Here is a 17,077-nt window from a genome sequence, read left to right on the forward strand (position 1 = left end):
GCTTGTAATTAGTTTGTTGTTTAATGTTTACCTAATCCACTATTAATGTTTTTACAGTTTTTGGTAAACATGAACCATTGCTGTGAACTTTCTCATATATGTGCCTCATAAGAATCTTTTTAATTGAGCTAGTTAGTAAGGTAGTTCTATTTGTGTTAGTTATGGGATTAACATGTTTATTATTAATATTTTTTAGTTTATGAAAGCCCCTTGAAAACAACTCTTTAACTCCTTCTTATGTTTCTTAGAGGTCTTGGTAAATGATACTTCTCCTAAGGCCATTGCTTTATTTTCCTTAAAAAAGACAAGTTATTCCTTTACAGAATAGTCTGGATTAGAAATAAGGAGCTTAAGTTTGAATGGATAATTAGATTATTTGTTTTTCATAAGAAAGTTTAAGCATTATGGCTTTACTGTTTTGTTTGAAGGGAATTCCCAAAATGTTTTTTGACTTACTTTTATAGTACAAAAACCTGTCTCAAAATTACTCAAAGAACTGTGTGATTTTTTTACATTTTTCTTTTAGTGAGGCTATTTCTTCCTACTTCAGTGTCTATCACTGTAAACTTTTGGAGACAGCTTTACAAAAAGAAAACAAGTAGACTTTTTGTGGAACCAGATTTCAGAATTCCATATAAAGTACTACAGTATTTTTAATTATCCTATCAAAATATTTGATGACATTTGTTGAGCATGTATTATATGCATGATATTTTGCTCAAGATTGATATTTTTTTATTTTTAGCACATGATCTTACCTCCTATTTCATAAAAAATGAAACTTCTACTAGGCAGGACTTTAAATTACTACTCCTTCTTTTTTTTTTTTTTTTTAAAGATTTTATTTATTTATTCATGAGAGACACAGAGAGAGGCAGAGACATAGGCAGAAGCAGGCTCCAAGCAGGGAGCCCGCTGTTGGACTTGATTCCGGGCCTCCAGGATCATGCCCGACCCTAAGGCAGAAGCCCAACTGCAGAGCCATCCAGGTGTCCCAAATTTCTACCCCTTCTTATCTAAATCTTCACCTGACCTTGCTTTCCTCTTATCTCAAAGGACGGACAGTGCACATACCGTTTATTTGGGTTTCCTTTTATTGGCTCTGTGGCCTTTCTCCATTAGTTAACATTAACCCATTCTTAGGAATCTTCGATGTGTTTATACTGTAGGGCTTCTTAACCTAGTGGACAAGAACTTTAGAGAGTTCTTGAATCCCCTGAAATTGTTTGTAAAGTTTTGTGTGTGTTTTTATTTTCTTGAGGAAAGGACTCAGCTTTTATCTAATTCTGAAGGGAGTCCTTGATAGAAAGAGACTTAAGAAAAGGTTTTCTCCTTTGTAACAACCATTCAACAACTGTAGTTGTCTTCTGCCTTTCACTCTACCTCTCATGATCATGCTTCCTAAAATAACTCTACGTTTTCTGTTTTCTTTGTTCATTACTCATTTATTAGTCCTCTTCAAATATGCTTCTACCTCATCTGTACCATTGAAACTACTTTTTTGAGTCATCAAAATTTTGTTATTTTGAAAATATTCTGTTGATTACCAACTTTGTGCTGAGCACTTCAGTAGCCATTGGAGATATAATAGCGAGCAGACAAAAGCCTAGATCTCTTGGAGTTTACATTCTAGTAGTGGGGAGACAGACAAAAACAAATTAAAAAATAAATGATATAATTTCAAATATCGTTAAGTGCAAATAACCTGATCAGAGAGTATTTAGGAGAGAGGCTACTGTAGGTAAGAAGGCAGGGAAGACCTGCTAACGTCTGAGCCAGAGAAGGAATCAGCCGTGTACAGGGCTGGGAGAGAGAGTGTTCTTAAGAGAGGGAAATCAAGAACAGAGAGCTTGAAGTGGAATGAGATGGGCACAGTGGAGGAACAGAAAGAAAACCAATAAAGCTGATGGGTGAAAAAGAGTACTGGGTCTACTTAGGGAAGTGAAGGCAGGAGCCAAATCATGTAGCATCTTAAAAAGTGTGAATTTTATTCTAATTGCAGTGTGAAGCCATTGGAGTGTTTTTGAGCAGGATCTCATTATTTTAATTAAAGTGATTGCTTTGATTTCAGTTCAGAAAAAAAGTTGTAGGGAGCAACAATAGAAGCACGAAGACCATTTAGGGAACTGTTACAGTAATTATGTGGGAGATGAATATGGAGGTAGTAATAAGCATGTTGAGAATGGATTTGGGAAATATTTTAGAGGTAGAACTAACACAGTTTGTTGTTGGGGGTCAGGGAAAGAGGAAACAAAGACAATCCCTTGGTTTTTGACTTTGGGCATTACACAAATGGTGGTGCATTTGACATGGGAAAAACTGGGAAGGAACATAGTGGAGGCAGGGTTGAGAGCAGGAGTGCAAGTGGGGGACCTAAGAGGTCTGTTTTATGGGCACCTGGGTGGCTCAGTGGTTGAGTGTCTGCCTTTGGCTCGGGGCGTGATCCCATGATCCATGGGTCCTGGGATGGAGTCCTGCATCAGGCTCCCCACAGGGAGCCTGCTTCTCTCTCTGCCTATGTCTCTGCCTCTCTTTCCGTCTCTCATGAATAAATAAATAAAATCTTAAAAAAAAAAAAAAGTCTGTTTTAGACATGTTAAAGTTGTGATTGTTCTGGACATTCAGTAGACACAATACAATGTGTTAAGTGCTCCAATAGGAGTATAGTCATGGTTTTGGAGGAATATGGAAAATATGTCCTAAATCTTTTTTGGGGAAGTTCAAGTCAAAAATACTTTTTTGTAGTCTTTTTCTCTAAATTTCCTTAGCATACATGTGCATTCCTCTGATATGGCATTAATCCTATTATACTGTAAATTCTGATTTGTTTGTTCAGGACTTCCCTAGACCCATTGAGGGATGAGGTGGTAGGTTTTTATTTGTTTTCCTTTTTTTTTTTTTTTTTTTGGTTTCCTTTTTAAAGGAGGGGTGGTGCAGAAGGAGAGGGAAAGAAAGAATCTTAAGCAGGCTTCACGCCCCACACAGGGCTCAATCACACAACCCTGAGACCTGACCTGAGCCAGAATTAAGAGTTGGATGCTTAAATGACTGAGCCACTCAGGCACCCTACAAATTATTTCCCTAAATCACACAATTTCTGAGCTACATTGTCATGTAAAAAAGCATAGTGTGGAGCAGTATGCATAGTATGCTAAAGTGAAAAATATTTTAACATGTCATTTTGCACATGTGCAAATACATTATGTAGCAAAAAATCCTAAAAGTGGAATTATTTATATAGAAGCTATATGTATTTGTAATGTTAGATTTTGTGTAATTATTCTTCAGAAATATTGTATCAATTTATACTGTCCCCAGTGATGTATAAGAATGATAAATTATATATACAGCTTTCTGATCTTTGCCAATGTGAGGTTAAAAGTGGTATCTTGGTATATTAATTTGTGAGATTGAATGTCTTTAAATCTGTTTAAAAGCCATTTCTGTGAAATATCCATATTCTTTACTAGTTTTTCTATTAGGGTATTTCTTTTCCTTTTTTATTTACAGAAATTATTCCAATATTAGGGAAGTTAGCCCTTTGTAATATGGGTAGCAAACTTTTTTGTTAATATATAAAAGAAGCAATAAATAGGTAGCTAGTACCTATTATATTGGACAACACAGGCCTAGAAGTAGTCTACATAATTTGCCTATGACCCATATTTTCTTAGAACAATGATTACCAAAGGGATAGGATGGGCTATGTCTTTTTTGAAAAGCATGTGTAATATTGTAGTTTTATGTTTGGAAAACAAAAAGTTTCATAATGTGAGGTTTTTAAAAAGTAAAGCTTGGGGATCCCTGGGTGGCGCAGCGGTTTAGCGCCTGCCTTTGGCCCAGGGCGCGATCCTGGAGACCCGGGATCGAATCCCACATCGGGCTCCCGGTGCATGGAGCCTGCTTCTCCCTCTGCCTGTGTCTCTGCCTCTCTCTCTCTCTCTCTCTCTGTGACTATCATAAATAAATAAAAAATTAAAAAAAAAAAAGTAAAGCTTGATGAAAATTCTTTTAGCTGGTCAGGCAAAGTTAAAAATAATTAAAAATGTATCTAAGAATATTGTTAATTTTCAAATGTCATTGATTGTTGTGAAGAATCACAAAACTGTTTTAAACTGAATGTCTTGATATCATTCCCATTTTTTCTACTAGGTTACCACCAAAGAACATGATTTTGGTCTAGGGGCTCCAGTTTCTAAAGCTGAAAAATACCAGAATACTGTCCAGCTAGAACAAGAAGTGAGAAATCAAGATAAATTCATCTCTGCACTGAAATTACAGGTTACATTTAATTTCTGTATTTCCCTGAATTATTTTGGAATGGGCCTATTTTAAAAAAGAAGATGGAGAATAAATACTAATTCAGTGCTCACTGAAATCTTATGGGTCTAAAATCATTCCATTTTTATCTTACCCATTTTGATACATGCCGATTCAGATACATATGAGTGCAAACTGCGTGGCAAGTGTTGTATCCAGTGCTTTTAAGTACATAATCTTTCTTGATTCCAACCTCGTGAAATAGTGATGTGATTTTATCTTTTAGACATGGGAGCTGAAGTTCCAAGAGGCTATAGAATTATAATATTTGACTAACAAGTGACAGAGCTAAGTTGGATTTGTCTGAACTCCCAAGTTAGCTAGAATTTGAACCCAGTTGTCTGAACTCCAAGTTCAGTATTGTCTGTTCTCCTAGAGGCTGACCTGTGATAAGGCTCTAAAAGAAACTTCCTCTTCTCTAGGAAGATAGAGTAGACCCCCTTTATGCATCCCACTAAGCACAACTAAAAATGCTGAACGTTTTGTTATAAAACAAACATAAGGACATTCTGAAAGGTGGGCAGAAGAAGGAAGACTGGCTAGGGACCTCAGTATATAGTAAGTGACGTGTTAGTGAATTCCTGGGTTTTCCTTTTGCTCCGTGTATCTCAGACAGTGCTGGAAAAACTGACATATAGAAACAATGGATGCATGCAAGAAAAGTTCTTAGAGGAGGCATTCCTACAGCTAAAGGACTAGGAAGGGGGCAGCCTAGCAATGTAGACCACTTTTTTTTTTTCCTGCTTTACGTTTTTATAATTTATATACATTTTTAATTTGGAAACAGTCTCAAATTTATCTAAAAGTTGCAATTATGGAAGAAAGAATATCCCCTCACCCTACCATTTGAGAGTAAGTTGTAGACCTGATGTCCTGATATCCCTAACATTTGAGTGGCTATTTCTATAAATAAGTACACTCTCCTATAAGATCACAATACAATCTGGTAAAATCAGGAAATGAACTTTAGTACATTGCTGCCAGCTAATCCTCTGACCCTATTCAAATTTTTGCCAGTTGTCCCATAATGTCCTCAATCACAAAAAGATCTAGTCCAGCATCACACGTTGTGTTTAGTTATTGTGTCCCTTTATCTTCTTCATTCCAGAACATTCTTCTTTGATTTTTATGACCATGACACTTTGAAGAATACAGGCCAATTATTTTGTAGAATGACCACTGATTTGGGTTTGCTATGATTATCTTTATGTTACGAACCTTTGGCTCGCTCATAACATATGTGGTAGCCAGCCTTCAAATTGGCACCACCCTCTTTACTCCCACTTTAATACAGTCTCCCTGCATATGGTACCAAAATTGATCTTTATAACCAAGAGCATAGAGCAGAAGTGATTAAGTGGGAAACAAGCTTCCATGTTGTGAGCAGCTCTGTGGATAATAGGCCCACGTGAAAAGGAACTCAAGTAGTCAGTAACCAGTGAGAAACTGAGGCCTGCCAACTGTGATGGTGAGCTTGGAAGTGGATTTGCCAGCCCCACTTAAACTTTGTCAGAATGACTGTCACCCTAACTGACTCCTTTCACCTAGTGAAAGACATTAAACTAGAATCACCAAATTAAGCCACTCCCAGATCCCTAATCCCAGGACACTGTGACATAATAAGTGTTGGCTTAAGGTACAAAATGAATACAGACAGGAATATCACAAAAGTGATGATGGATTCTTTTCATTGCATCCTATCAAGTAGCACACAATTTCATTTTGTCCCATTACAAATGATCTTTATTTGGATCCCTCTATTAAAGTGTTAACTTCTGGGCTTTTCCCTGGTGAAGTTCCTCTTGTTCTCTTTTAATTATTTTTTATTTTTTATATTGAAGTATAGTTGACGCACAGTGTTACATTAGTTTCAGGTGTACAGCATAGTGATTTGACAAGTCTATATGTTACACTGTGCTCACCACAAGTATAACTGCCATCTGTTACCATACAGTGCTAATATGATATCATTGAGTATATTCCCTATCTTTTAGCCTTCATCTTCATGACTTACTCATTCTGTAACTGGAAGGCTGTACCTCTCACTCCTCCTCACCCTTTTTTCCCATCCTCCTACCCTCTGGCAACCCTCATTTTGTTTTCTGTATTTATGGGTCTGTTTCTAATGCAGATGATTTTTGGACGGTAACTGGCTGTTCAGACACCATGAGAAAAGCTATAGCCCCACTCCTGCTGGCAAAGGCTGGGTAAAAAGCCTAGACTTCCACCCTTTTCAGGCTGTGACAGGGAATCCCAACCATACCTCATGCCCCATCCTCTAAGCCCCCATCCCATCAAGGTTGTATCAAGGAGGAATGCTGGGTGGGAAGTCAAGACCTTACTGCTCACGAGGCAATAAGTATCCCCCATCCCCATAGTGTTGGCAAAGACCACATGGGGATCCTAGATATCCACCCTCACCCAGAATAAGGAGGTGTCCCCTTTCCTTTTTGTTAAGCTGGTGTCAGAGGGGACCTCCTACAGAGTCAGGACTTTTACCACCTCCTAGCAATAACAAGTCCACCCACCCACAGTAGTGGTGAAAGATACATGGGAGCAGAAACAAGGTATCTGTATTCTATCTCAGTGTGGTAGTATTAGCAGAGGCCTGGTGGGGACCCTGAACTCCCATCCCTGCCTAGCAGTAACAAGGAAACCAGCCCTCCCCAGGTATCAACAGAGGCCTAAGAGAGAAATTGGACTTCCACCTACACCTAACAATAAGAAGATAGCATCTCCCATTTTTAGTTTGAACTAAAGTCACAGGAAGTGTCACAAGAAGCCTACTAAAACTCAAGAGCATATCTCAATGAAAAAAATCACTTCTTATCTCAAGAAGCAGGAATATCTTCACCTTGATAAGCAAAGACAACCAAGAGATGCCAACACAGAGATGTCTCACAGGATTAGAGATTGTCTCACAAGGATTTTAAATCAGTTACCATATAAATGCTTCAAGCAATTCTGAGTGTGTTTGAAACAAACACAAAACTAGAAAATCTCATCAAAGAAATAAAAGATATAAAGAAGAACCAAGTGAAAATTTTGGAAGCAACCAAGTTGTTCTTCAATAGATGAATAGATAAGCAAATTGTGTTATATCTGTACAATGGAATATTATTTGTTGGTAAAAAGAAATGAGCTATCAGGCCACAAAAAAGACATAAAGGAAACTTGAAAGCAAATTGCTAGGTGAAAAAAAAATCTGAGGTTACATACTCTGTGATTCCAACTATATGACCTGGAAAAGGCAAAACATAGAGACATTAGTAAGATCACTTATTGCCAGGGATTTGGAGGAAGGAAGGGTGAGCCGGGTGAATGGAGCACAGGTTTTTTAGGGCAATGAAACTATTCTGTATTGTGTATGTTACAGTAATGGTAGATACATGTTACTATGCATTTGTCGCAACCCACAGAATCTACCACCCAAAGAGTAAACCCTAATATAAACTCCAGACTTAAGTTAATGTGTCAGTGATCATTAATGTAGCGAAAGTACTAAACTAATACCATTCATAACTTAAGATGGGAAACTGTGTTGGGTGGGGAAAAAGGGTATTGGGAACTCTGTACTTCCTGATCAATTTTTTTGTAAACTTAAAACTGCTCTAAAATAAAGTCTAGGGGTGCCTGGTGGCTCAATCAGTTAAGCATCTCCCTTCAGTTCAGACTATAATCCCAGGGTCCTAGGATTGAGCCCCACATCTGGCTCCCTGCTCAGCAGGGAGTCTGCTTCTCCCTCTCCCTGCTCAAGTGCACATGCATGCTCTCTCTCCCTCAAATAAATAAAATCCTTTTAAAAAAGTCAAATCTATTAAAAATGTATGGGAGAAAATATTTCCAAATCATACATCTGATAAGGGATTAATATTGAGAACATATATAAAGAACTTTACAACTCAGCAATCAAAAAGCAAAACAACCCAATTCAAAAGTGGACAAAGGACTTGAATAGACATTTTTTCAAAGATACACAAATGGTAAATAAGCACATGAAAAGATGGTCAACATCATCATCCGTTGAAGAAATGCAAATCAAAACCACAATGAGGTATCACTTCATACCTATTAGGATGTCTGTTATCAAACAAAGTAACAAGTCCAGGTGAGGTGGTCTAGAAACTGGAGCCTTTGTGACTTGCTAGTGGGAGTGTAAAATGGTGTAGCCATGGTGAAATAAAGTTTGGCAGTTCCTGTAAAAGTTAAATATAGAATTACCCTATGATCCAGGTATTCCACTCCTAGATATATCTCCAAAAGATTAAAAATAGGGGGGATCCCTGGGTGGCACAGCGGTTTGGCGCCTGCCTTTGGCCCAGGGCATGATCCCGGAGACCCAGGATCGAATCCCACATTGGGCTCCAGGTGCATGGAGCCTGCTGGGATGGTTGTACAACATTGTGGATGTAGTGGATGTACTTAATGCCACCAAATCGTGTACTTAAAAATGGTTAGAATGATAAATTGTGTTTTACCACAATGAAAAAAAACTTTAAAAATACAATAACTGAAATTAAAAACTCAGTGTTCTCAAACAACAGGTTGGAAAGAAGAGAGAAATGAATTGGTTAACATGAGAATAGGAAAATAGAAATAACGTAAACTGAAAAAATATAATAAAATGGGAAGAGTCATTCTCTTTGAGTTCAAAGCTTAATGTATAACTACAGTAGTTAAGACTGTATGGTATTACTAGAGGGATAGATATAGATTGGTGATAGAGAATAGAAAATCCAAAAATAGCCTTCTACAAGTACAGCCAAAGGTTATTGACAAAAGTGGAAATGAGTTTGATGCAGGAAAGATAGTCTTTTCAACAAATGGTACTGAAACAATTGGATATCTTTTAGGGAAGAAAAATGAACCTAGACCTAAACCTCACACCTTGGGCAGCCCTGGTGGCTCAGCGGTTTGGCGCTGCCTTCAGCCCAGGGCATGATCCTGGAGACCCTGGATCGAGTCCCACGTCGGGCTCCCCGCATAGAGTCTGCTTCTCCCTCTGCCTCTCTCTCTCGCTCTCTCTGTCTCTCATGAATGAATGAATAAAATCTTAAAAAAAAAAGGAAAAAATAAACCTCACACCTTATACAAAATTTACAAAAATTAATTCAAAATGGATCATAGGTTTAAAATGTAAAACAGAAAACTATGGAACTTTTATAGGGTAACAGAAAATCTTCAGGACTTTGGGCTTGGTGAAGAGTTGTTAGATGTGACACCGAAAGCATGATTCATAAAAGAAAAATTGATAATTTGGACTTCATTAAAATTTAAATCTTTTGCTTTGTGAAAGACTCTATTAACAGGATGAAAAAATAAGCTATAAACCTTATTTTTGCCAGAAGAATTATGTGTATCATATGTAGGATATATGAAGAATTCTTAAAACTCAGTAGTAAAAATCAACAACCCAATTAGAAAATGAACAAAAGACATAAGGAAATATTTCATAGAAGGATATATGTTGATAAGCACATAAAAAGATGTTTGTTTTTTCTAAACGTTAGGGAAACGTAAATACCTATAAGAACAGTTAAGATTAAAAATAGTGACAATATCCATTGCTGGCAAGGATAAGGAAGAAACCACATCACTCATACGTTCATGGTAGGAATGGGAAATGGTGCACCGCTCCAGAAAATAGTTCTTATAAACTAAACATACCATACAACCCAACAATTGCACTCCCAGGTATTTATTCCAGAGAAATAAAAACTTATGTCCACTCAAAACCCTGTATATGATTGTTCATAGGAGCTTTATTTGTCATAAAGAATGGAAACAGGAAAAAAAAAAAAAAAAAAAAGAATGGAAACAGGGCAGCCCCGGTGGCCCAGCAGTTTAGTGCCTGCCTTTGGCCCAGGGCCTGATCCTGGAGACCCGGGATCGAGTCCCGTGTCGGGCTCCCTGCATGGAGCCTGCTTCTCCTTCTGCCTGTGTCTCTGCCTCTCTCTCTCTCTGTGTCTTTCATGAATAAATAAATAAAATCTTAAAAATAAATAAAGAATGGAAACACCTACAATTTCCTTTAATTGGTGAGTGACTAAACAAACTGGTAATCTGTACCATGGAATGTTACTCAACAACAAAAAAGAATGAATTATAGATCTGTGTAACTTGGATACATCTCGTGGCATTATGCTGAGTGAAAAAGCCAATGTCAGAAGATCACGTACCCTGATCTTTATCACGTGATTTTATTTATATAACATTCCTGAGAAGACAAAATTATAGAGATTAGTGGTTGCTAAGAGTTAAGGATGGGGAGGGGAGAGGATGTGACTATAAAAGGGTAATAGTGCAATCTTTGTGGTGATAAAATAATTCTGTATCTTAGTTCTACAGCAGTCTATACATGGGATCACATTTTAACAATGCCAAATCTCTGAGTTTGAGATTGTACTATAATTATTTAAGATATAACTATTGGGGAAAGTGGGTTAAGGGCCCAGGGGACCTTTTTGTATACTTTGCAACTTCCTGTGAATCTTCTGGTTATTTCAAAATAAGTTTTTTTAAAAGCTATTTTTTGAGGACCTGTCATCTGCCAGAAATTTTACTTGAACTTTTTTTATGTGACTACAACCCTGCAAGTTGTAGGTATTCTGTCTACTTAACAGATGAAGGTCAAGAGGCTTCCATTTATTTTTTCTGAAGTTAGAGGCATCTCTTAGGATCAAGAAAATATGGTAAATTGTCCAGGGTTAAGTAATTGACAAAGAACTACAACAGAATTTGAACCTATCTGCCTAATTCCAAAGCCTACATCCTTTCTACCACTTGAAACTGCCTCTTCTAAAGTACTTGTGTTTTGGAATTTTGGAGTTCAGTAGAAGTAGGGCTTGCTTGATGTTAGAAGTGAGGAGAGTGTTTCTTTGTTTTATTTATTCATTTAAAAATAATTTGAGCGTTATATGCTAGATAAATAGTAAATGATACAGAAATGAGAGGTGTGGGACGCCTGGGTGGCTCAGTGGTTGGGCACCTGCCTTCGGCTCAGGTCGCAATCCCGGAGTCCGGGATCAAGTCCTGTATCAGGCTCCCTGTGGGGAGCCTGCTTCTGCCTCTGCCTGTGTCTTTGCCTCTCTCAGTCTGTGTCTCTCATGAATAAATAAATAAAATATTAAAAAAAAAAAAAGAAATTAGAGGTGTGTTAATACTGAAGTTGGAGACAATCCCTTTAAAGTTTAGAATTTAGTGGAAGGGACAGGGAGTTAAATAATATATGTTATAAAATACCAAGATTAAACTGTGTAAGAGGCTTAATGGGACTACAAAGGGGAGGAGCATTTAGCCTCTCCTGGTACAATGGAAGGTTAGCAAACATTTTTAGTATGCTCTTATTGCTCAGAAATGTGGCACTATAGAAGCCATAAATAAAGATAAAAAGACATATAGATAGATAAGTTGAAGTTTATGTTTATCCCACATCCTATAGTTTTAAAAAAGATACAAGTAATAAAAATAACTTAGGTAATAAGAATAGGGGAAGATAAACTTTGTGAAAGCATGGGACAAGAATAGCAGACAGGAGATCATTGCACACAGGTTCTGTGCTAGTTGCTAGAGGTAGGTTACAGATAGGCTTTAAAATTCCCTGAGACCAGGGCAAAAAAGGAAATTTTAGTTAATTCACCACAGGGATGCCTGGGTGGCTCAGCAGTTAAGTGACTGCCTTCAGCTCAGGGCTTGATGCTGGAGTTCCCGGATCGAGTCCCACATCGGGCTCCCTGCATGGAGCCTGCTTCTCCCTCTGTTTGTGTCTGTGTGTCTCTCATGAATGAATAAACAAAATCTTAAAAAAAAAGTAATTTATCATAAGTCCTGACACATAATTATGTTCAATGAGTCTAATATATTTTTTTTCCTTTAAAGGCATTTGGATACCTCCATGATAGAAAAGGCCCCTTTCTTCATCCGTTGATGGTTTAATAGTGGGCTGGGAAGGAAAGCTGTGGTCCTCCACTTTAGTCAGCAAATACTTGATTGATTTGGTATTTAGCTTAGTCAAGTAAGTTACTGATATGGTCAAAAGAACTTTTTTTTAAAGAGTTAACATATTTTGGTAACAATTAGAAATTTAATTCTAAAGAACATCTAATATAAATTATTAAAATTAGTAATTTCAAGACTGGTTTATCTTGTGAAGATATAAATATTTGGCTATTTTTCTAATAGTTTTAGTTGAAAATCAAAACTTAATAGTAATTAAGTTTATTATAAATTGTCTTAGAAGATGTAGCTATAAACCTTTAAATTTTCATTTAATATATTTTTTCAGATAGGTATTACATTCACATGGTGCAAATTTTGGAAAGTGAAAAAATGTATATACTTAGGTTTCCTTCCAAGGAAATAAATCTCCCTTCCTGATTCCAGTTATCTAATTGTTTTCCTCAGAGGAAATCAAGGGAAATATTTTAATATGATTTTTTTTTTTCTAATTACAACAGATTGAAGATCTCAAACAGACAAATCATGGCTTGGAAGAATATGTTAGGAAACTCTTGGATAGTAAGGAGGTGGTAAGCAGTCAAGTAGATGATTTAACCAGCCACAATGAGCATCTTTGTAAAGAATTGATTAAAATTGACCAACTAGCAGAGCAACTAGAAAAAGAGAAAAATTTTGTGGTGGATACTGCTGACAAAGAACTTGAAGAAGCAAAGGTATTACATTTACCACTAATAGGAATTTTTATTGTTGTAACTGACATATAGCATTATATTAGCTCGAGGTGTACAATATGATTATTTCTATATATTGTGAAATGATCACTGCAATAATTCTAGTTAGCATTGGACTACTGATCAGGATTTTAATTCTACTTTAAACATCATGTAAGTGCAATGGAAAAAGTGACATTCTCATATCATTTCAAAGTTTTTGAGGTTTGCCATTACATTTAAATGTCTACCTACGGATTAAAATATATTGTACTGCACATTTTATTTCTTTTAAAAGTTTTTGCTCAAAAAATTTCTTAAGTAAGATGTAGTCATGGTAAAAATTTCAGGCAATAGAAATGTTCTGTAGATGTGGTATATATGTATACAATGGAATATGTTTGCTCAACCATTGAACAGAATGAAATCTAGCCATTTACAAGGACGTGGATAGGGCTCAGAAATGTGGCATTATGTATTATGCTAAGTGTATTATGCTAAGCAAAATAAGTCAGAGACATATACCATATGATTTCATTAATACATGGAATTTAGGAAATAAAACAAATGAACATATGGGAAGAGTGGGGGGAAAGAGAGGGGAAAGTAAACCATAAGACATTCTTAACAATAGAGAATAAACAGGGTTGTTGAGAGATGTTGAGAGATAGGCTAAACGGGTGATGGATGTCAAGGAGGGCACTTGTTATGATGAGCCCTGGGTGTTACATGTGAGTGATGAATCACTAAATTCTAATCCTGAAACCAATAATACACTATATATTAGTTAGCTAACCAGAATTTAATAAAAATTTGGAAGAAAAACAGGAATGTTCTGTATATAGGACATATCTCTCCCTAATTCTCTCTCTTGCATAGATACCTACCAACAGATAGATAATACTTACATTTCCATCCTTTTTTCTATTTTCACAACACACAGTTTATTTCACATTATATTTTTTTATTCAAAAAATTTTTTTTAGATTTTATGTATTTATTCATGAGAGATAGAGAGAGGCAGAGACATAGGCAGAGGGAGAAGCAGACTCCCTACGGGGATCCCAATGCAGGACTCCATCCTTGGACCCTGGGATCATACCCTGAGCCAAAGGCAGATGCTCAACCACTGAGCCACCCAGGCATCCCTATTTCACACTTTAAAAGGTTTTTGTGTTTTTTTTTTTAAAGGTTTTTTAATCAAAGTTTTAAGTTTCTGTGTATTAAAATGTGTTAGTCTCCACTTCTTCTGAGTTTTATTTCTTTGAGGTTCTCCCCCTTTTAAAAAATCTGAATAGATTTTAATTTTAGAGCAGTTTTGGCAACATTTTAGCAAAATTAAGCAGTAGGTAAAGAGCTTTTCCATATGCCTCCTGTCCCTGAATATGGACAGCCTTCCTATTAACAAAGTTACAGACCATCACATCCTGTTCACTAGAAGTGAGTCACTAAGTCTGTACCACACTTAAGGGGAAGGAAATTAAACTCCATCTTTTGAAGTAAGGAATATCAAAACTTATGGACAAAAAAAAAAAAAAACCTTAATGGACATATTTTAAAACCACCAGAACTATATACCTTCTTTATCTGCTCGTTGTAAATTTTTTTATCATGTATATCTTACTAATACAGTATTTCTCAGCTAACTGAACATAAATTTTTGAAAGAAAGAGAATTTTAATTTTGCCATTACTAGTTTCTTCATACAATTTATATTTTGAGTAATATAAGGGCTATTATTGGACTGGATCTTTGGTTATTCTTGTCATTACTGTTACATTTACGTATGATTCATCAATCAAAAATATTTCAAAATTTAGCATGTGGAAGATGAAGTGTAAAGGCTATTTAAGTTTTTCATCCTCTCCCACCCCATGCTTATCCCTTTGTCTCCCTTGCTTTTTTTTTTTTTCTATAGCACTTTCCAACTACTGCCTCCTTACTATTTTTTGGAATTTAGCAGACATTCCTTTGCTTTAGGACATTTGCTATAGCTATATCTTCTGCCTGGAATGTTCTTCCAGATTTTTATATGGTTGACCCCTTTCTCTGTGCCCACAGGTCTCCTTTTAATGAGGACTTATCTGATAACCCTATTTAAAATTCCAGTCTGTTCCTTCATAAACACTTCCAGTATCTTAACTCTGTTCTTTTTTTTCCCCCAATGTACTATAGAATTTGTTAGGTTTTTATTTTTTTAAGATTTTATTTATTGATTCATGAGAGACAGAAAGAGAGCAGAGACACAGGCAGCGGGAAGAGAAGGAGGCTTCATGCAGGGAGCCCGATGTGGGACTTGATCCTGGACTCCGAGATCTTGCCCTGAGCTGAAGGGAAGATGCTCAACCACTGAACCACCCAGGCATCCCTGTTAGCTTTATTTTTTACTGTCTGCCCAGCTGGAATGTAAGGTCCCCAAAGGCAGAGATCTTTGGTGTTTTTTGGTTTTTTTTTTTCACTTTTTTATCTCAGTTGCCTAGAACAGATGTGAATGTTCATTATGTATTTTTTTGAATAAAGTAGTAACTGTCAGATACATATTTTACCTATTTTATTTTTCTCTTTTCAACTAGAATGTAAGTTCTACGAGGTCAGAGGTTTTCTTTTTTTTTTTTTTAATTTAAATTCATTTAGTTAACATGTATTACTGGTTTCAGAGGTAGAGGTCAGTGATTCATCAGTTTTATATAACACCCAGTGCTTGTTACATCGCATGCCCTCCTTAATGCCCATCACCCTGTTATCCCATCCCCCTACCCCGCTCCCCTCCAGCAACCCTCAGTTTGTTTCCTATGGTTAAGAGGGTTAAGAGTCTCTTACAGTTTTTCTCCCTCTCTGATTACATCTTGTTTTATTTTTCCCTCCCTTCCATTATACTCCTCTGTTTTGTTTCTTAAATTCCACACGAGTGAAATCAAAAGACAGTTGTCTTTCTGATTGACTTATTTCGCTTAGCATAATATCCTCTAGTTCTATCCATGTTGTTGGAAATGGCAAGATTTCATTTTTTGATGGCTTAGTAGTACTCCATTGTGTGTGTATATATGTATACACACATTACATCTTTATCCATTCATCTGGACATCTTAGCTCTTTCCGTAGTTTGGCTATTGTGGACATTGCTGCTATAAACATTGGGGTGCAGATGGAGGGCATAGGATTTTTGTCTGTTTTATTCCCTGCTATCCCCAGCACAATGTCAGGCACACAGTAGGTTCTCATTAATCATTTGTCAAATAAATGAAAACACTGGGTTAGCATCTTTTTATTTGGACCAGTTGTAATTTTGTTTTTCAGAATGAAATTAGCATTGTTTTTTATGTCTGCAAAAGTAATATATGTTTATTATAAAAATTTCCATGTGGAAGCGTGAAATGAAGAAAATAACATTTATTGTAATCACATCTTGCTATAATTAGGCATAATCTTATCTTCCTCAGTTTACATATTACTGCTTATGTTCCATTTGTATCTAGGATATGTGTGTATAAATTTCTTTTTCATAGCAATGTGTCAGATAAAATTTTTGGCAGTGTGAGTTTTTATACTAATATGGGCATCTCTATACATAACTTAATATAGATCCATTTCTTTTTGATATCTACATAATAGTGTAAATTAAAGCATTGAAAATTGTCTGTTGGAAACTGCATTAGCTTTTCCAAACTGTACATGTTTTGTTTCATACCATTAACCCTTAATATTTTATAAACTACAAAAAAATATGACTGCCAGAGAAATCTTAAAAAAGAACTTGGGTCTAAAGAACAAATGAGGAGCAAAAATTCCAGAAAAGTCAAATTTAAAATATAGCAGGAAACAGTTTAGAATAATGAGGGGAAGGTTTATGAATTAAGAAATAAATTTATTAAACTAATATGCCAACTTATAGATTATATCAAATAGATCTTTGTGTAAAAATAGTTACTCTCCTCTAGAAATATGCAATCTAGTCATATACTAGATATATGATTATGACTACAGGTAGCTATATTATAAGACTGGGTATGTTTGATTTCCTAAAACTGATACAAAAAATGTTTTATGAATTTGGTTGATCTAGAGTTCAGAGGAGAAAGCAAACACTT

General features: G+C 36.1%; 1 protein-coding gene across 6 annotated transcripts in view; it reads left to right on the forward strand.

Moving 5' to 3' along the window:
• The window catches only part of TSGA10 (testis specific 10), a 179,647-nt gene that overhangs the window by 2,111 nt on the left and 160,459 nt on the right, over positions 1–17,077 (forward strand). For 5 of the 6 annotated variants that reach the window (XM_072768002.1, XM_072768001.1, XM_072768000.1 and 2 more), the window contains 2 exons: positions 4,153–4,281; positions 12,777–12,992. Coding sequence is in view for 1 of the 6 variants with exons in the window: in XM_072768000.1 (XP_072624101.1) it covers positions 4,153–4,281; positions 12,777–12,992 (345 nt within the window). In the remaining 5 variants the exon portion in view is untranslated. Of the gene's footprint in view, positions 1–4,152; positions 4,282–12,198; positions 12,335–12,776; positions 12,993–17,077 lie in introns of those variants that run through there. The other variant, XM_072768003.1, reaches the window with a different exon arrangement.

Source organism: Canis lupus, chromosome 11 (genome assembly GCF_048164855.1).
Source record: "Canis lupus baileyi chromosome 11, mCanLup2.hap1, whole genome shotgun sequence".
NCBI lineage: Eukaryota > Metazoa > Chordata > Mammalia > Carnivora > Canidae > Canis > Canis lupus.